Source organism: Littorina saxatilis, linkage group LG2, assembly GCF_037325665.1.
Source record: "Littorina saxatilis isolate snail1 linkage group LG2, US_GU_Lsax_2.0, whole genome shotgun sequence".
NCBI classification, from domain to species: Eukaryota; Metazoa; Mollusca; class Gastropoda; order Littorinimorpha; family Littorinidae; genus Littorina; species Littorina saxatilis.
The window spans coordinates 40,842,024-40,862,809 of NC_090246.1; the positions used below are offsets into that span (position 1 = coordinate 40,842,024).

The 20,786-nt window shown below is 44.0% G+C and overlaps 1 protein-coding gene across 2 annotated transcripts in view; it reads right to left on the bottom strand.

The window, feature by feature from the left end:
* The window catches only part of LOC138959002 (vitamin K-dependent gamma-carboxylase-like), a 67,848-nt gene that overhangs the window by 27,830 nt on the left and 19,232 nt on the right, over nucleotides 1–20,786 (bottom strand). For both annotated transcript variants that reach the window (XM_070330359.1, XM_070330358.1), the window contains exons 2-3: nucleotides 8,877–9,105; nucleotides 422–577 (exon numbers count right to left, since the gene is read on the bottom strand). In XM_070330359.1, the coding sequence (XP_070186460.1) occupies nucleotides 422–577; nucleotides 8,877–9,096 (376 nt within the window). In that variant the 5' untranslated portion in view covers nucleotides 9,097–9,105. The remainder of the gene's footprint in view (nucleotides 1–421; nucleotides 578–8,876; nucleotides 9,106–20,786) is intronic.

The window sequence follows — 20,786 nt, forward strand, 5'->3', positions numbered from 1 at the left end:
ATACACCTATCTACATGTACCACCAAGGCCTTTTAATTACAAATTGCTAATGTTAGGTTCAATATCTACATTATACGTTACTGAACGCTTTCTTTTCTGCAGCTTTCTACACAATACAAGCACACGTAGTTCTTTAAACTTTGGTAAGTGGAGCCGACTTGGAATATTTTCTTAGAAACTTATTGACAGTAACAGAAAAGTCGCTAGCAGTGAGCAGAGAATTAGAAGGCACAGGAGTCTGGAGAGATGCGCCTTGCAGCCAACACACACAGCAGATTGTCTTGTTTTAAGTTAAATTCAAAGATGAAAAAAAAGTTGATCTATGTTCACCAAAGTCATTATTCACTTCTCCACACTCATTAAATTAGGCATTCAGACCAATTGTCCACAACACTTCCAGTTGTTACACCCTAATACCTACCTAACCACATGACAAAGTACAGCATGACCATCCACTGAAGAGGCAAGGGACTCAGGAAGCTGAAGAGAGGGAAACGGCACTGCTCCTCGTTCCCCCACAGGAAGTCAGCTGACCCCAGACCTCTCTCCTCCAGTACATCAAACACCATTAGAAGGCCTGCAAAATAATTCAACTCTTCAAATGAAATAAAAAGACAAAAAAATATTGTACTCATGTGTTTAAATGTGATTATGATGAAAGCAGAACGACGGTGACTGTGCATGAGAGTCAGAGAGTCTCAGACTTCAAATGAAGTCAAATTAAATGAACTTCATTGTCTCAAACAAAAGGAATTGCAGTGATGGTGCTTTAAATTTGACAAACACAACATTACTTCTTTATAAGCATATAAATAGATGTACTAGCTTACATCTGAAATAGACTACTGAATAAACAGTGCATCTGTGTATTTTTTACATTTAGTCAAGTTTTGACTAAATGTTTTAACGTAGAGGGGGGAATCGAGACGAGGGTCGTGGTGTATGTGTGTGTGTCTGTGTGTGTGTGTGTAGAGCGATTCAGAGAAAACTACTGGATCGATCTTCATGAAACTTGACATGAGAGATCCTGAGTATGGTACCTCCAGACGTTTTTTTCATTTTTTTGATAAATGTCTTTGATGACGTCATATCCGGCTTTTCGTTAAAGTTGAGGCGGCACTGTCACGCTCTCATTTTTCAACCAAATTGGTTGAAATTTTGGTCAAGTAATCATCGACGAAGCCCGGACTTTGGTATTGCATTTCAGCTTGGAGGGTTAAAATTTAATTAATGATTTTGCTCATTAAAGTTGTCATTAAAATCGATTTTTCGCAAACAGATTTAAAATTGATTGCATCGTATTCTTCATCACATTCTGAATCTAAAAATATATACATATGTCATGTTTACTCTTAAAATGTGATCACAATTAACGAAAATAGATTAATTAGTCTTACGATTAAAATTTAAGAAATCGATCCAAAAATGATTTCATCTTATTCTTTATCATGTCCTGATTCCAAAAACATATAGATATGATAGGTTGTATTCAAAACAAGCTCAGAAAGTTAACAAGAATACAGAAAAGCGCGCTTTCCTGCTTAGCACAATACGCTACCGCGCTAATCTGGCGTGTCTATATCACTACGTTTTGCACGTGGAAGGTGAGCGATTTCCTTCACGCGGGGATTGACGAAGCTGTACTGTCTTGGTGAAAAAATACAGTGCGTTCAGTTTCATTTCGTGAGTTCGACAGCTTGACTAAATGTAGTAATTTCGCCTTACGCGACTTGTTTATACTTGTGGAAAATCCCACATATATAAGACTGACAACATTCTAAAATCAAGCCTTAGAAACAAATAAGGTTAATAAATCGAAAATTTTATAAGTAAATTTTGATTTGATTAATATACTTACCCGACTCACATTTAGCATTAACTTCAGATTAATAGCTTGGACACTGAACTACGCTTCACCCCTAAGGGGGAAGAAACCCCTTAAAAAAGAACGGCCTTGACTCAACCCAAGTTAACCAGAGTCAAGGTCATACCGCTCTCGCGACCTATCACGCGAGACCCAACCGCCGCCATGTTAGAAACGTCACTCCTACTGAAATGATCTGTTCTTTTTTATGGAAACCCTAAGCGGGGTAGGCGGGAGGGTATTAACGATGTGAGTCGGGTAAGTATATTAATCAAATCAAAATTTACTTATAAAATTTTCGATTAAATTACATATCTTAACCCGACTCACATTTAGCAGATTGCTAATGTAGGTGGCGGGTACTTACTCTATGATCTTGGAAGAACCTGTCCTGCGGCTACCACAGCCGGTAAGGAGTTGGTCCCATCTTGCCGCTTACTTGCAATGTCACGCAAGTAAAAATTTATGAAGACGTCTTCAGACGCCCAATACGCAGCGTCAAGTACTTCAGAAAGCCTTCCTGACTGTAGTACGGCCAAAGACGAGGCCCAGGCTCTCGCCTCATGAGTACGTGCAGACGACATGGGGAGAACGGACTGCCCCCCCCCTTTTCCTTTCTGCCACCATTCATATGCTTGTTTTATGAGTGTGGCGATCCACCTAGCCAAAGTCACCCGTGACAGGTCTCTGTTCCGAGCAGTATTGAGTGAGATAAACAGAAGTCTCTGTTCTTTAGCTCTTAACGGAGCAGTCCTAGACAAATAGCTGCTAAGTGTTCGCACTGGACAATTTGTCATGTCAGGGTCGCCTGGTGCTAGTATAGTGGACAAAGACGGAATCCTGATAACGGGAGCAGGATGGTGAGGCTTTTGATTTTTTGCTAAGAAATCAGGTCTAAAACGAAGGGAGATAGAGCCGTCACTCTCAACAGAGATGTCTTTTGGAAGGCCTGAGAGCGCGTGTACTTCGCTGCTCCGTCTAGCTGTAGCCAGTAAAGTGAGCAGAAGAGCTTTACGCGTAAGATTATGGAGACTTGCCAAATGTAAAGGTTCAAAATCCGAAGATCTCAAGAAGTTCAAAACTAGAAACAGATCCCAGGCTGGGACTGGAGTCTTTGTCTTAACAAAATCCAATGCAGCGCCCCTTAACACGCTTGCAATAACTCCACCCAGGGAAATAGTGCGACCTAATTGCTTTAAGGTGGACGAAATCGCTGATCTCCTGACCTTAAGAGATGATGGGGACTTGCCTTGGGAGGCCAACCAAGACAAATGATTTGCTACCTGCATTGACCGAGGAGATGTAGCTTCGACCCCATTATCTGCGCACCATGCTACCCATGCAGACCAGTGTGAGGTGTAAACCGAGCTAGTAGACTGCCTGTGAGCCTTTTGAACCAGATCCAAAGTCCCTTCAGAAGCACCTGAGCGACGCAAAGATTTTCTCAAAGTCTCCACGCGTGAAGGCGCAGAGCCTGCGGATTCTCGTGAAGAACGCCCGTGCGTGGTTGTAGCAGATCTCCCTTCTCTAGGTTTAGCGGAATGGGAGGACCTACTGTGAGACGAAGCAGGTCCGGAAACCAATGTTGGCTTGTCCACATTGGAGCCACCAGAATGAGGGACGGGCGTTCCATCTCGACCTTTCTGAGTACCCTGCCCAGCAGTTGAAACGGAGGGAAGGCGTACGCCGTGAGATCCGACCAGTTGATCTCCAGAGCGTTTGTCTTCCAAGCTTCCGGATCGGGAAACGGGGAGACAAATACTGGCAGTCTCCGGGAAAACCTCGTAGCGAACAGATCGACTACAGGTTTTTCGACCTGAACCCACAATCTCTGAAGTGCATGGTGGGTGATCGTCCACTCCGTGTGCAACACACTGGACGAACGGCTGAGAGCATCGGCTAAAACATTGAGCCGACCCGGTAGGAACTTCGCCGACAGAGTGATCTGATGTTGAGCACACCACCGCAGGATCTGACGAGTTCTGACTGAGAGTGTTTGCGACCGTGAACCGCCCTGCTTGTTCACATAGGCCGCTACCGTGGTGTTGTCGGTATGTAGCCGAACATGCTTTCCGACAACGGCAGGGAAGAAGCTCCGAAGCCCCAAAAAGACTGCCTCCAACTCCAACACATTGATGTGAGACCGGGCTTGACTCTCTGGCCAAGTCCCCGAGGCCGTGAGCTGTGCAAGATGAGCACCCCAGCCCACCCGAGACGCATCTGTGAACATGTCGACCTCCGGAGGAGGAAGCACAATCGGAACTCCCAGAAACAAGCCTGCCTGTAACCACTGATTGGTGGTGTGTCGAATCCAGCTGTGTATCTGAACAGAGACATCCCAGCCCTGGTAAGCCGGATTCCACTCTGAGTTGAGTGCAGCCTGAAACGGCCTCTTGCATACTCTCCCCAGCGGAATGAGAGTGGCCATAGATTCCATCTGTCCTAAGGCGGACGCCAAGACCCTGACCTTGGCCTGTTTCTGAGACCTGAGAGACCTGAGTAGGTCTTGAAGCTTGTTGACTCTTCTCAGTGAGGGACGAACTGACCATGCCACCGTATCGAAGGTCATCCCTAGATACGTGAAGTTTTGTGACGGTATCAGCTCTGATTTGCTCTGGTTGATCTGAAAACCTAGATCGTTTGCCTGATCCAACACTGCCTGCGTGTGAAGACTGCAAGACTGCTGGTTCTGATTTAGTACGAGCCAATCGTCTAAATATGCACGCAGACGAATGCCTTTTTGTCTGACCAGAGAACAAAGTTGTCGTGTCACCATTGTGAAGACCCAAGGGGCCAGAGACAAGCCGAAGGGGAGAGCCCTGAACTGATAAATGTCTGTTGCCCACCGAAATCTGAGCCACTTTCGATCTGACGGATGCATGAGTATATGAAAATACGCATCCGTCAGATCTATTGATGTTGCCCAATCCCCCGGTCTGAGTGCCTCCCGAACAGAAAAGGGAGTCTCCATGGTAAACCGAATCTCCCGGAGGAATTTGTTCAATGGGGACAGGTCTAAGACTGGACGCCACCCTCCCGAGCTCTTTGGGACTACAAATATCCTCCCGTAAAAACCCGGGGAGTTGTGGTCTGAAACAACTTCCACTGCTTCCTTTTGAAGAAGAGCAGCGATTTCCAACTGAATTGTGGCCTTTGCCTCTGGTTTTGTCGGAAATTTGAACGCAGGAGGTGTTCTGGTTAGAGGCGCTTTCTCCTCTTTCCAGAGCAGCCTGAACCCCGAACGTACTATCCCCACGATCCACTGACTGTTTACATGCTGTAACCAGTAGGGAAGGGCCCGGGAGGGGCCGCCCGCCACCAAAAGGGTGGGGGCTGCGGGGATGAGTAGCTCGGGGCCTCGTCATTGGGGGTTAGGTTTTCGACCCGACCCCCTAGCATTGCCGAAAGACGGCTTCTTCTTGGGGTAAGGCGCGCCCCTGCCTCTACCCCTAAAAGAGGACTGTGAATGCTGAGAGCCGCGTCCTCGATTAGCAGAAGTGAAAGAAGCTTTAGGAGGACCCTGTTGTTTGGCCTGAGGCTTAGCGAAACCGTGTTGGGCAAGCTTTGCGATCGCTAAGTCCTTAGCGTTTTGTGTTTGTTTGTCAAGCGCGTCAAGTGAAGGTTGACCAAGCAAAGAACCCTCTGTGAAAGGGGAGACCTTGAGCAAGTCCAAAGTAGACTTATCTTGAATTCTGGAGCCAGACAAGAAAGCGTCCCTGCGTGTGTAAACCGCATGAGCGTACAACCGTGCCGCGACTGTCATTTGTTCGGCTGAAACCTTCGCCAAAGATGCCAGGAGTATGGGCACGTCTTTCACGCTAGCGTCGTTTCGAAATTCGAAAGGATCCAACGACACCGCGATCGACCGAGAAAGAGATCTGAGAAGTGTCTCTGAAAGAGAAGCAAGTTCCAACGAGTATCTTCCCGTCTCTTCCAAACCAATCAAAGCGCCTTCAGAGTAAGCACAAGTTTTGTCAAAACGATAGACATCCTCTCTGAGATTAGCCAACTCCGGAGTGACCGGAAGCGGTGCACTCGGCAAAGCGTAAGTCTCGATAAGGCTGTGGTGGCGACGGGAGAGAGCAAACTTGCGTGCATGAAAAGAAGTGCTCGCCATCCGTAACTGGCCTGAGGCAAGCCATGGCTGAGCAGAATCAGGCGCCTGACCGTGTGCCGCCAGTAAAGGCACAGTATCCACAGGCAAGCTATTCTCAGAACCCGAAGTTCTAGCCAGCACCTTGGAAAGTTCGTAAGCAACAGAAGGAGACTCGCTAAAACGATATCCCTGAACTTCCGTTAAGGCAGGGCGGAAATCACCGACCGCTGAGGGTGGTGGTGCCGCAGAGCTTGTCATAGCTGTCACCCCTTCAGCGAAGTACTTAGCAGACACCTGAGCTGCAGTAACCATAGCTGGTTTAAGTCTGAGTGACAACTTGACATCAACTTCCTCCTCAGAAAGTGAGTGAGAATCGTCGACCTCCGAATCTGCTGTGGCTGTACCGTGAAAGTCACTGTGACTAGCTGCGTCACTAAAACGATCCACCACAGGCGAGGCTGATTGCAAAACGGACGGACCGTGCAAAGCCTGCCCGAAAGCAGCTTCCTGCCCAGAGGGAGGAAGTTGAGACTTGTATACATTCACCGGAGACATACCAGTCTGCCTGTGAGTACAACTGTCTCGTTGTCCGGTGTCGACCCCCCGTGAGTTCCGCTTACTAAGAGCGATAGCCTCCGGGAGAGTCGAACTTTCACTCCCCAGCCTCGGCGGGGGAGCTACTAGTTCCGGCCCAACTTGTTGTCCGGTGTTGACCCCCCATGAGTTCCGCCTCTTATAAAGAGCGATAGCCTCCGGGAAAGTCAAACTTTCACCCCCCAGCCGCGGCGGGGGGGCTACTAGTTCCGGCCCAACTTGAACACTTTCACCAGAGAACCTGGCTACCGGTGAACTTGACAAACCTGAAGAGCGTGAAACCGCCCCTTGAATGAAGCAATCACCCTGCTCTGCGTGCACGTCGGCCGACGTGATAGTGCATGACGGCGGAGCCTTAGCGTAAGCCAGCGAAGCCACTCCGCCCACCCCCGCTGGGAGCGAGTGTAACTCTTTACGAGTAGCATGCAAATCGGCTGCAAACTGCTGTTGTTGTGCAAACATGTTATTCATATTGACAGAAAACTTCTCAAAAAGGGAGGAAAAATCATCTTTAGTCTTGTCTTTACCACTACGTCTCTTCTTGGCTGAAGGAGCCTTACTTTTAGCTTCTTTCAGTACAGGCATGACTGGGCTATCGGGGTCCGAAATATTAACGGACATGGTAGTTTGAGAAACTGGGTCATGAACTGAGACGGTAGTAACTTTGCCTGTCTCTTTAAGTGCGTCCTTACTAGGCGAACACTCAGCAGCCATTTGCCTAGTCTGAGGCTTCTTTCTCTCTTTGTCAGCCATAGCTGACGAAAACAAACAGTCTAAGAAACGTAAACACGAAACAGACTGCAAGACGGAGAAAGACACAAACGAACAGGAGCCGAACAAATTAGAAAGAGCTCACCCAATCTTGCTTAGGCAGGGACCTGTAGAACGGGGTGAAAATACTGCTTGAAAAACAGTAGTAGGCTGAAAGCCTGTAGCGTAGCTGTGAAAACACGTCCGAGCTGATCGGAGGCTGAAGTAGGAGTGACGTTTCTAACATGGCGGCGGTTGGGTCTCGCGTGATAGGTCGCGAGAGCGGTATGACCTTGACTCTGGTTAACTTGGGTTGAGTCAAGGCCGTTCTTTTTTAAGGGGTTTCTTCCCCCTTAGGGGTGAAGCGTAGTTCAGTGTCCAAGCTATTAATCTGAAGTTAATGCTAAATGTGAGTCGGGTTAAGATATGTAATTTAATGGATTTTTAAAAATTAAAAACGCTTCAAAAGATGATAAGTCTGTATGTCAAATGTACAGTCTATCTTGGGCATTGAAAAAAGCATGCGTGTGTGCATGCATGTGTGTGTGTATGAGTGTGTGTGTGTATTTGTGTGTGTGTGTGTGCATGTGCGTCACTATGATCTTCTACAGCTGCTGCAAGCTTAGGTATCCTTCACATTTTACGAACAATTCAAATCAAGATAAGAAGATTGCTCAGATCAAAATAAAAACAATCATATTCCCAATATTATAATTCCAGCAACGAGAAACATAAGTTTAATATATTCTTGAGTACAGTACTATGTTTCAAACAGCTGTGATATACATGTACCAGATGTACCTGTACTATCGAAGAAGCTTATCAGGATTTCTACCTACTTATACTTCAAACGGTTTGGATGATTTAATGTCAGAATATTAACGAGGAGTTAAGCTCTGCTAGTATGCCCCTTTATACCCTTAACGGCATATGTAAAGATCATGAAAAATCATTAAAAAGATAGTAATAAAAAGCATCCAAAAAATCCTGAAAGCATCCCCCAATTAATGCTTGTTGTTGTTGATGTAAAATGCATGCAGAATCAAACATGCACTATAAGGTGCAATCTGCAGATCATGTGTGCTAAAATGTCCTCCCTTTGCTATACACCTAATACATAAAATCAGACTCCATGTTCATTTTATTTTACTTTTAGTTTTACAATGCTCGCTTCAGAAATTTCAAGAGAAATTTTTGTTTGGAAATGCCAGAAGGAATCTGATTTTGAGAAGGTAATCTAAAAGTTAAAAACTTCAACAATAATCATTTTCCTAAAAATAAAAAATAAAATAAAAAAAGTGTGGGCGAGACAGGGTTATTGAAGGTGAGTGTGACGTGTGCGGTTGTGTTTGTCTGGGTGCGTCTGTGAGTGTGAACTGTTCACTGTGTGTGTGTGCACTGTGTGTGTGTGTCAGAGAGAGAGAGAGAGAGAGAGAGAGAGAGAGAGAGAGAGAGAGAGAGAGAGAGAGAGAGAGAGAGAGAGAGAGAGAGAGAGAGAGAGAGAGAAACAGACTAGACAAGCATGTATAAATCAATGCACTGCAATTTACATAGATCTACTCTGTGCCTTACCAAAGAAGAATCTGAGGCAGGCAAGACTGGCAGGGTCAGTGGGGCGTGACATAAGATGAACAAATCGGTTCCATGAAGTGAGGTCACTTGTGCGGAAACCGAACAGCTGCTTGAACTTATTTCCCTCTCCTTCCTCTCCTTCTTGGCAGGAGCTGGTCTTTTCTTCACATTTTGCCACATCTCCGCCCTTCTTCAGCTGCTTTTTTGACGGTCGTTCCATGTTAACGTCCTGGAACATAATACGTTACATCAATTGACATTAATTACTTTTTAGGTAAATTCAACTTGGTCATCCCGGACAGATTTTAAGATACATACAATGTCATATCCATGTAGCTTGTAATGTGATTGCTTCATTCAGTAACAAGTCCAAATTGCCTTCAGTCAGCACACAAATTCATGTTAATTAGTGCCATCGTTCCATATAACAAAACAAAAACAAACAAAAAAACAAACAGAGGCCCAAAAGGCTTGTGGCATTGTCACTTCGTCTGCACTTTCTTCTTCATATGTTTTATCTTCTTTCTTGTTTTTCTTCTTGTTTTCTTCTTGTTTTTGATAGCGTTCAGAAAGAGGTGCTGCAGGCAGGAAACCGTTACTAGCTCTCTGAAATGGAAGGCACAGTCTTCTCTGTGAAAACAATTCCACTCAACATCTCAGATCTGGTGGCCCAGCTTGTACATGGGATTAGTAGACCATCCCTCCACATGGACACCTGCCAAAAGTCAACAACTTGAGAGCTTTCTGGGAAGAGTGGGACTTTTTTCAATGAATTAATACCTTAAAAAGCCACCAGTGGCTTACAATCTACAAGGAAGGCCTCATGTTGTTGATTTTTGGTATGTATCCAAGTGAAGGGATGGTCTTATCTCATCATCATCAATTTTGATATAGTTGTTGGAGACGTATATCAATTAAACACAAAGAATCAAATATCAGAACAATCAGACAGGAAAAATGAACATCACACATCACAAGGTTCATTCCAAATCCCTAAAAGCTGAAAGGGGAACAGACAGGTGATTGGTCAAATAGACACAGCATCAAATCCAGATCCCCTTAATTCCCCTGTGTCTATCCAACCTTAAACTGGATAATGCTGCCCCCCCCCCCCCCCCCCCCCCTTCCTACTCTCTCCCCGGGCAAGTCACCCTGAAAGGCAACAGCTGACGTGAAATCTATTCCTACAAAGACCGACAGAGGGAGACACAACAGACAGTGCATTATCAAAGGGCATAGGTACACGCACATAGCCTCATAGGCACAAACACACACACACACAGGCACAAACACACACACACACACACACATTCTCTCTCTCTCTCTCTCTCTCTCTCTCTCTCTCTCTCTCCAAAAAACACACCAAACAAACAAACAAACAAACAAACAAACACAACGTCCAATATGCTTTCTACCCAACTTGTTTTTCAAAGAAGATAGTTAACGTCATACAAGACAAAAACGTTGAACGGGTAACCATGGCTACTAATGTGAAAACACCTGAAAGGGGTGGCTGTCATTCCCTGAAGAATCCAAGTGGCATTAGCAACACTGCTACCAGGCATGTAGCAGAATTAGAAAATTAGAGTTTGTTTGTTTTTCATCTTCCATTAGTTGTTTTACACATCATTTCCATTTTCTCCTCCTTTTTCCTCACCTTTCTTTACATTCTGATTCTGACGGTTAGGGTCCGGTTGGCCGTATCTCGTTTGACCGTACTATTGATGTAGCCGCCGTCCAGTTAACCGTGACGGTAACCGAAGCGTTGTAATTGTATCGTTTGACCATATGGGAAAGTCTCGTTTGACCGTATGATTTTACCTGATCGTGCGCGCGCGCGCGCGCGCGTGTGTGTGTGTGTGTGTGTGTGTGTGTGTGTGTGTGTGTGTGTGTGTGTGCGAGCAGTCACTGGCAAAACAAAACAGAAAAGAGAAAAAAGCTAGCATGCTCTTTCATTTCACGTTACTTTTTTTTTTAAACGGTTGTGAGCGTATACAGCAATGGTATGTGTTTTTTCTCTCTCTGTCTTTCACGTGAGACATATGGAGCATATGTTTGCGATTTGTACTCACAATGTAAGGTCGCGGACAGTTTTCTGTGAGTCAATTTATTGTGACATTGATTAGCATGGCAAATAGATTTTCTTAATTGACAAACACATTTTATCTCTGTGTGTGTATCTATGTACTATTTGTTATTAGCGAATACACCTGCCATTTAACGAATTGTTTTTTATGTTCGTGTATGTGTGTGTGTGTGTGCGTGTGTGTGTGTGTGTGTGTGTGTGTGTGTGTGTGTGTGTGTGTGTGTGTGTGTGTGTGTGCGTGTGTGTGTGTGTGTGTACAATGATCGGCATGCAAATTTTTTTTATGAAAAAAGACCCAACATGAGCAAATACGGTCAAACGGCACTTCGAGGAGTCCGTTCCACTGCATGAATACGGTCAAACGAGAAAGAGAAGGGGGATTGATATATATATATATATAAAAAACATGTTTTACAAAGATTACAGAGAGAGAGAGAGAGAGAGAGAGAGAGAGAGAGAGAGAGAGAGAGAGAGAGAGAGAGAGAGAGAGAGAGAGAGAGAGAGAGAGAGACAGAGAGAGACAGAGAGAGACAGAGAGAGACAGAGAGAGACAGAGAGACAGAGTGCGTGCGTGTGTGTGTGTCTCTCTCTGTACGCGTGTCTGTGTGCGAATGTGTCTTTGTACGCACACGTGAGTGTAGTATGTGTACCTCCGGGCGTATTGTGCGTGTGAATAAAATAAAAGCACCGATCAATATAAGCCATAAGCAACAGAAGTTGTCATTTCTGACAGACGAAAAAGACAATTAATTCGCTTCCGGAGGGTCCATTACATCTATTACAATGTCATTTTTTTGGTACACATTAGCTTTGGACAAAAATCAAAGCTAATCAAACGGAGCGTCCATTTTTTAGATTAAAAGAAAGATGTTAGCCTGAAGGCGGACAAACAGGGGCGTATGGAAACATAAAGAATTGACTGAAATGAGAGGAGAAGGAACACGTTTGCAGAATGGGATTGACGCGGAGTGAAGGTGAGGGTGGAGTGTACTTGGCCGCCGGAGAAACACAAAGATTTACCTCAGCCAATACTAGTTCCAGACATCTCCCACACTGAACAACGAATGGAGAGTGCTTGTACAGTAGTAAAAGTAGCAATAACTTAGAAGAGAACCATTGTCCTCTATTTAAGAGGTTCGCAGACATAAAGACGAGATCGAACTGCAAAATACCTCACATTAAATCTCTGCACGCTGGTAATTCTTATAAAAAAAAAATCCCATGAATTGGCACTAGCTGGACCGCCTCCCCGAGAGAGAGAGGGGGGAGAGAGATAAAGATGGGGAGAGACAGCCAGACAAAAAAGGAGAGACAGAGATAAATATATTTTGTCTTGATGTTATTTTGAAATCGGAAGCCTGCAGGTGCCGAAATTTCCTGTCACTGTACAAAACACACGCATTCTTATTTTGTTTGACAACTTTTCCCAAATGCAAAGAAAAAATTCCAAAACGCCAGGAGGTATGGCCGGCACATATGTTCGTGGCCATTGAAAAGATCTTGACTGTACTCAAAACGTTGAACTCGTCTGCTAAAATCGATTGAACAAGACAGGCACACCCCACTTCAATTCCAGACTTGTGAATCGATTTTAACAGGACACACATATACATGCATACATTCCGCTTCATAACATAATGCATTCACAGCAGACTTTCTAAACCCAACCAAGACATGACAAGCACAGAAACCTAACCTGCTGCAGAGAATTCCTTACCACGGGAAATACAAGTTCTCCAAACACTGTCCAACAACCTCAAGTGCTTCAAGGCCGTCTCAAGCACTCTGCTGCTCAAACAAACTGCGGGGAAAAGACAGGAAGCACCTCTTGAATTGGACAGGAAGAGCCTGAGGCCTCGGGACCAAGGTTTCCCCGAGACCCTTTCCGTGTAACACCAAGAATGAAATCTGTGTTGCACAAGCTGGGACTGAAGCTGTCAGTACCAATTCCATCGGTAAAACCTTTAATGAAAGCTTTCTTGCAGAAGTTGGGAATTAAACTGTGTCAGTACTTATTCCATCCGTAAACCCCAGGTTGAAACTTTATCAAACAAGTCCGGAAACTGCAACCATCAATTCCCTCGGTAAAACCACAGTACCACGTCCACCCGTAAAACCTAGAATGAAAGCTTGAATGCAGAATAATGATGGGAAACTATCGGCACCAGTTCCATTCGTAAATGCTGTCCTTGAGCCCGAAGGTGAATTCGCGAAAACTTCACAAAGACTTCTACAATTTAGTGCCCGAGCTTCGTGAAGAGGGCTTCGTATAAGTAGACTTCGCGAAGTCGACTTCGCCCAATTCATATCAGGTCTAAAAAGCCTGGAAGTGGAAAGAAAGCTTTCTTACACAAGTTGAAAACTGTCAATACGAATTCTATATGTAAAACCTCGAATGAAAGCTTTCTCAAACAAGGTAGAACCTGTCAGTCCCCATCCCATCCACCAAACCCCGGAAGATTCCCACAATGTTCTCTCTGCTCTCTGTGATACAGCCTCCCCCTCGGGTCAGCCCTTGCTTTTAGCTTTATTGGATGTCGCCGCGGTTTGCCCCCTTGGAGCGTACAGTCTTCAACGGAGAAGAGGGGTCTAACATTGTTTAAGGGGGCGACCGTCGCGTTTTTCATTTCCCTCTCACCAGCCCTAAATCATTTCTGCAACATCTTGACGGATTTGCAACAGGCTTTTGCCACAACACCAGTGATCGACTTGTTTCACCAATCTGCGGAAAGCGGTATTGGCACCAGTATCCTGGAGAAAGGTGGTCCCCACTTAGCCGCAGACAGGGGTCGGACTCAAGGGAAGCATACGATGTGGGTCTGGGGTGGAGGGGGGTGGCAGGATAGTTGCGGAAGGGGAGGGGGGGGGGGGGGCATTTCCGACGTCTCAAGTGGTTTAGAATTTAATGGCGCAATTAGTCAAAAGAGGATAGAATTCGTCTGGGTCGCCTCCATTTAGATGTCAGATTGATATTCGCTTGAGCGCCGCTTTGAGTGCGTTCCTCTCGTTGCCATTCACGTCTTCAGACTATAATTTCCCAAAGTAATCTATTAAACGACAAGAAGAAGAGATCGTTATAAAAGGAATCAATGCCGACAATACTGTTACGTTAGAGAATGAAGAATCATCATAAGATCTGTTTTCAAAGTTCCGTTGCCCGCAAAAGCTTTCACAGACAAGACTTTCATGGCATCAAAAAGAGTGGCCATGTTCAGACTGGATACTTACTCCGGGGGCGGCTTTTAACGTATTTGTCGTGGGCGAATTTTGCGACAGACTGTAACTTCAGATTTGTATTATCAACTCATGTCCGCCCTTATCAGTCACAATCGCGGCTTTCGATGTCGTGTTTTTAGAAACACGGTGGTAAGAGGACACTGTACCCCACCTTGCAGGCGTCAGCTTTCAATGACAAGTAAAGTTTGGTTAATGCAAGTGCAAAATTGGCTACTAATTCATCATAATGTTGTTTTTGTCAGTTGTGTCTTGTGTAAGTTTTGTCTATCGCTTTATGCTTTGTGAAATGTCATTATCTGTTCTAAGTGAACTGTTGATATGCACATGTCCAACCACCTGTAGATCGTAAACGCTCTTAGCCGTCTGTGTCCATCACCTTCAGGCTTGTCGTATATATGCTTTTCAAGTGCCGCCTCTCTTTGCCTCGGGCCAGCAGGTGGTCCGTTACACAACTTTATGACCGATTCCGGTAGCATGTTCTTGTGATGATGCGTGATGCGCTCAGATCAAAGCCTTGTTAAGAGGGTGTTAGAATGTTGCTTTCCTCTTTCATGTTGCACGTTCAGCCGTGTGTGTTTATAAGGCTGTAATTTGTTGACTTGCCTTGACCAATGAGATGCGATGTAAGTTTTGTTAGCTAACTTCTGATTGGTGGCTTTGACCCCACCTATTTCTATCAATCAATCAATCAATATGAGGCTTATATCGCGCAGGGATTTTTTTAAAAAAATTTTTTATGCAATTTATATCGCGCACATATTCAAGGCGCAGGGATTTATTTATGCCGTGTGAGATGGAATTTTTTTTACACAATACATCACGCATTCACATCGGCCAGCAGATTGCAGCCATTTCGGCGCATATCCTACTTTTCACGGCCTATTATTCCAAGTCACACGGGTATTTTGGTGGACATTTTTATCTATGCCTATACAATTTTGCCAGGAAAGACCCTTTTGTCAATCGTGGTATCTTTAACGTGCACATCCCAATTTCTATGGTCAGTTTTGTTTAGCTAACTTCTGATGGGTGGCTTTGACCCCACCTATTTCCATGTACATGGTAGCGTTTGAGATTTTTAGCAGAACTGTCCAGAACAAGAGAATTGTCCAGAACAGAACTAGAGAGAAGACGGCCTTGTTTTGTACTCTGTGTTGATAGACAGCATGATGTTGACTGCATGATTATTTGTTGTGTGGTCACACTGTGGCACACATCCATTGGCTGGGTTGGCGAGGAAAGAAACAGGAATTAAAGAGAAATGTGAACCGACAGTCATGGTTTTGCAGAGTTTCATGTTGCATTAAGTGATTAGTCGATCTGTGCCAGTGAACTCTTGTCTATCCCACTCTAGATATGTGTGTGAAGTCCAATACGAGAGCAAGTGTTGTTCGTTCAGTGCAAGACACTAAAGAGGCACCCACATGGTGCGCTCCTTAATTCGGGGTCTACTTCAACTAGGTGACAACAACACCTACCACTACTTCAAACAATTAACTTCCTCCTCCTTCCATCCCATCACACATGGACAAAGGGAGTTCAGCAGTTGTCCTTTAGGGGGGGGGGGGGAGGGGGTCCTCTCATCAGGAGAGGCTCTCACTGCGGGTACTATACTTACTGTAATATCAACACCCATCTCCCCACAAAATCAACTTGGCCCGTCATCGACGCTATCGGCGAGAGACCTAATTTTGCAGACTCTCCTCGGGGGTCAAAACAACCCCATGACTGTGCACGCACGCGGACAACAAAGATCCCAAATCACCAACATAAGTCTCAAGGTTTGAAACCACGAACACACGCATACAAACAAAACAAAAAAAAGAAGGGGGAGGGGGCACCATAATGAATGGCAGCTCGCAGGGAGAAAGCAACCCCAATTTCCATGAGGGTAATCTTTCAGGACTGTATGATACCTTATCTGACCATTACTGCTGTAAAAAAAAAGACTGAGAGTTTAGGGCTGTTATCTTAGCCAATCCACGAACACGACTGATAGACTGGGGCTGTAATCACGGTAATACTAGAAGCTCAGCCCGTCAATGAAAAAATACTGGTATAGTTTGGGGCTGTAATCAGGGAAAGAATCTCAGGCAGTTGATGCATGATCCAGGCCGTACCCTTTCGCAACACTGCGGATCTGCAAGGCGCCGCATAAATTAATGTCGCTATCTGTTTCTCACAAGGAATATCCCCTCCCGAGGCCTGATCTCTGTACCCCATCAATTCATCAAGCCACTTAAAGCGACTGCCCTTACGAGACATCGACGGATTTAATTTAACCGTTAGACACTGCGTGACTGATTAACCAGAATCAAACGTACCTTCCTTCCTGGGGAGCGATCGTGTAAGCCAATAAAGATCTAGACAGGCTAATACATAGGATAAGAGAATCCTTCTACTTGGATATATTCCAAAAATCGACTAACCCTGGCTGCATGTAGTCAATTCAGAGTCAAACTTTTTTGCTGAATACATTTTGTAACTGACTGCTATTTCCATCTGTGAAATGAATTCAGCACAAAAAGCTTGCTCCGCAAAGGACGCAGTCATGCTGCAGATGTTTGGTAAGACCTAAGTGTTCAAGTGGAAAGATCCACGTGAAAGACTGGACAGGCCAGTGGTGCTAAACATGATGATTTACACACAAAGGACAGTATCATGACAGGGATTTTGTTTGTTTTTTCTTCGTTTTTCCCCTTTTTTTCTTGCGAATTTGACGAATCTCAAGAATCTGGGGAATCAAATGTACCCTAATCTAGACGCAAATGTCGGCACGATTTTCTCGAAAACGCACCACAAGTATGGTAATCAATCAAATCAAAGTGAGTGAATGCGCTTCAGGGTGCTGCTTCTCTCTGGTGTTGGTAACAAAAAGTAGTCCAGAAGCGCCGCCTGGCGGCAAGACGGCCCACCATCTATGACGCCGCAGCCTAGTAACAGCTTCACATACAAAAACAAGGGAAGTATATCAGTGGAAGTAACCCAACCCGAAAGACTGCTCTTCCTTTTTCTGTTTTAAAACATTTAATTAAGATTTTAAGAGACTTGCTTTTGCAAAGTGTAGGCAGTCCTGCGCGGTAGCATTAATTGTAACACACACACGCACGCACGCGCACACACACACACACATACAAACGCACACACACACACAGTCCCCACAACAGCATTCGACCTCTGGCCTGTCACCACCAGTGCCTCCCACACCCGAGCTCCGACGACTCACTGGGATAAACCAGAAATGCACAAAACCCCACACAGCCTATCCCCCATGACCCACGCACGGCCAGACATGACCACCACCAGAAAACGATCATGATGAACAACCCTGTCCATAGATAATCGAACTAACTGCGACCTGTTGGGCACCATAGTTGACAACGAAGGATGGTTCTCAAGCGCTCTTCTCTCAGACCCTGTTATTTCTGCTGCCTGGCCTACACTTGTAATTACCACTGGTCTCAGATAAAGCCTGGTCACCCCAAGGGTATAATCACTAGCAAAATCCATTACAGCTTCTTTTTTCACGAGGCTTCCGCCAGGGAGGGCATAATGTAGGCACAGTCTAATAAACTTACACTTACAGGCATTAAGCGAAGGTGTATATTGGGAGAAAGGAGCAAAAAGGAAAAAGGTAGTGTGTGTGTGTGTGTATGTCTTTGTGTGTTCACGCGCCCGCGCGTGCGTGTGACTTTGTCTACATGCGTTAGGTGTCTGTCTGCATGCTCGTAGGTGTGAGATGTATGTCTGTGTGTGTGCATGCGTACGCATGCGGGGGAAGAAACAGCTAGCAACAAATGGAAGGGGGCAAAGCTAACAACGCCTAGTAACAATGGGACCTTAATACGCAATGGACCCAGATGTTAATTTTTTTCACACCTGATGCAATAAAATTCTTTCTTTCTTTATTTGGTGTTTAACGTCGTTTTCAACCACGAAGGTTATATCGCGACGGGGAAAGGGGGGAGATGGGATAGAGCCACTTGTCAATTGTTTCTTGTTCACAAAAGCACTAATCAAAAATTTGCTCCAGGGGCTTGCAACGTAGTACAATATATTACCTTACTATTACCTTACTGGGAGAATGCAAGTTTCCAGTACAAAGGATTTAACATTTCTTACATACTGCTTGACTAAAAATCTTTACAAAAAATTGACTATATTCTATACAAGAAACACTTAACAAGGGTAAAAGGAGAAACAGAATCCGTTAGTCGCCTCTTACGACATGCTGGGGAGGATCGGATAAATTCTTCCCCCTAACCCGCGGGGGGTATGCAATAAAATACATAGTAATCCTCTAGGCTTTGGTTCAGACAAACAAATCTATAAAAACGAACATTGTGAAATGAATGTCCGTTACGTAAGCTTAGGACATAAACCCCCAAATCTGTAAATAATCGACCCGTTTGAAAAACATGTACATCCTCAAAGCTTAAAGGTATAAACACGAAAATCTGTACGATCTTTCTTCGCAAGCTGTGCATCCAGCAGTAGCGCTTGACGAAATGGATTCTTTCTTTATTTGGTGTTTAACGTCGTTTTCAACCACGAAGGTTATATCGCGACGGGGAAAGGGGGGAGATGGGATAGAGCCACTTGTCAATTGTTTCTTGTTCACAAAAGCACTAATCAAAAATTTGCTCCAGGGGCTTGCAAAGTAGTACAATGTATTACCTTATTGGGAGAATGCAAGTTTCCAGTACAAAGGACTTAACATTTCTTACATACTGCTTGACTAAAATCTTCAAAAATTGACTATATTTTATACAAAAAACACTTAACAAGGGTAAAAAGAGAAACAGAATCCGTTAGTCGCTTCTTACGACATGCTGGGGAACATCGGGTAAATTCTTCCCCCTAACCCGCGGGGGGTGACGAAATGGATAACTGTTATCTCAATAAATACTCGGGTAAGAAAAAAACAAGTCGCGTAAGGCGCAAATACAATATTTAGTCAAGTAGCTGTCGAACTCACAGAATGAAACTGAACGCAATGCCATTTTACTCGTAGCATCGTCAGGCCACCGCTCATGGCAAAGGCAGTGAAATTGACAAGAAGAGCGGGGTAGTAGTTGCGCTAAGAAGGATAGCACGCTTTTCTGTACCTCTCTTTGTTTTAACTTTCTGAGCGTGTTTTTAATCCAAACATATCATATCTATATGTTTTTATAATCAGGAACCGACAAGGAATAAGATGAAAGTGTTTTTAAATTGATTTGGACAATTTAATTTTGATAACAATTTTTATATATTTAATTTTCAGAGCTTGTTTTTAATCCGAATATAACATATTTATATGTTTTTGGAATCAGAAAATGATGGAGAATAAGATAAACGTAAATTTGGATCGTTTTATAAATTTTTAATTTTTTTTTACAATTTTCCGATTTTTAATGACCAAAGTCATTAATTAATTTTTAAGCCACCACGCTGAAATGCAATACCAAAGTCCGGGCTTCGTCGAAGATTACTTGACCAAAATTTGAACCAATTTGGTTGAAAAATGAGGGCGTGACAGTGCCGCCTCAACTTTCACGAAAAGCCGGATATGACGTCATCAAAGACATTTATCAAAAAAATGAAAAAAACGTATGGGGATTTCATACCCAGGAACTCTCATGTCAAATTTCATAAAGATCGGTCCAGTAGTTTAGTCTGAATCGCTCTACACACACACACACACACACACACACACACACACGCACACACGCACGCACACACGCACATACACCACGACCCTCGTTTCGATTCCCCCTCGATGTTAAAATATTTAGTCAAAACTTGACTAAATATAAAAAAAGAGGATTCTAAAATAAGTTGCCCATTGCCAGTTTTATCTCCTGTTAATCCAAACGATCTACACGCCCGTTTGCTTTCGCACTCGTGTGTTTTTTGTTTTCTTTCTTCTTTATATTTAGTCAAGTTTTGACTAAATATTTTAACATCGAGGGGGAATCGAAACGAGGGTCGTGGTGTATGTGTGTGTGTGTGTGTGTGTGTGCGTGCGTGCGTGCGTGCGTGCGTGTAGAGCGATTCAGACCAAACTACTGGGCCGATCTTTATGACATTTTACATGAGAGTTCCTGGGATTGATATCCCCGAACGTTTTTCTCCTTTTTTCGATAAATGTCTTTGATGACGTCATATCCGGCTTTTCGTGAAAGTTGAGGCGGCACTGTCACGCTCTCATTTTTCAACCAAATTGGTTGAAATTTTGGTCAAGTAGTCTTCGACGAAGCCCGGACTTCGGTATTGCATTTCAGCGTGATGGCTTAAAAATTAATTAATGACTTTGGTCATTAAAAATCTGAAAATTGTAAAAAAAAATAAAAAATTATAAAACGATCCAAATTTACGTTTATCTTATTCTCCATTATTTTCTGATTCCAAAAACATATAAATATGTTATATTTGAATTAAAAACAAGCTCTGAAAATTAAAAATATAAAAATTATTATCAAAATTAAATTGTCCAAATCAATTTAAAAACACTTTCATCTTATTCCTTGTAGGTTCCTGATTCCAAAAACATATAGATATGATATGTTTGGATTAAAAACACGCTCAGAAAGTTAAAACGAAGA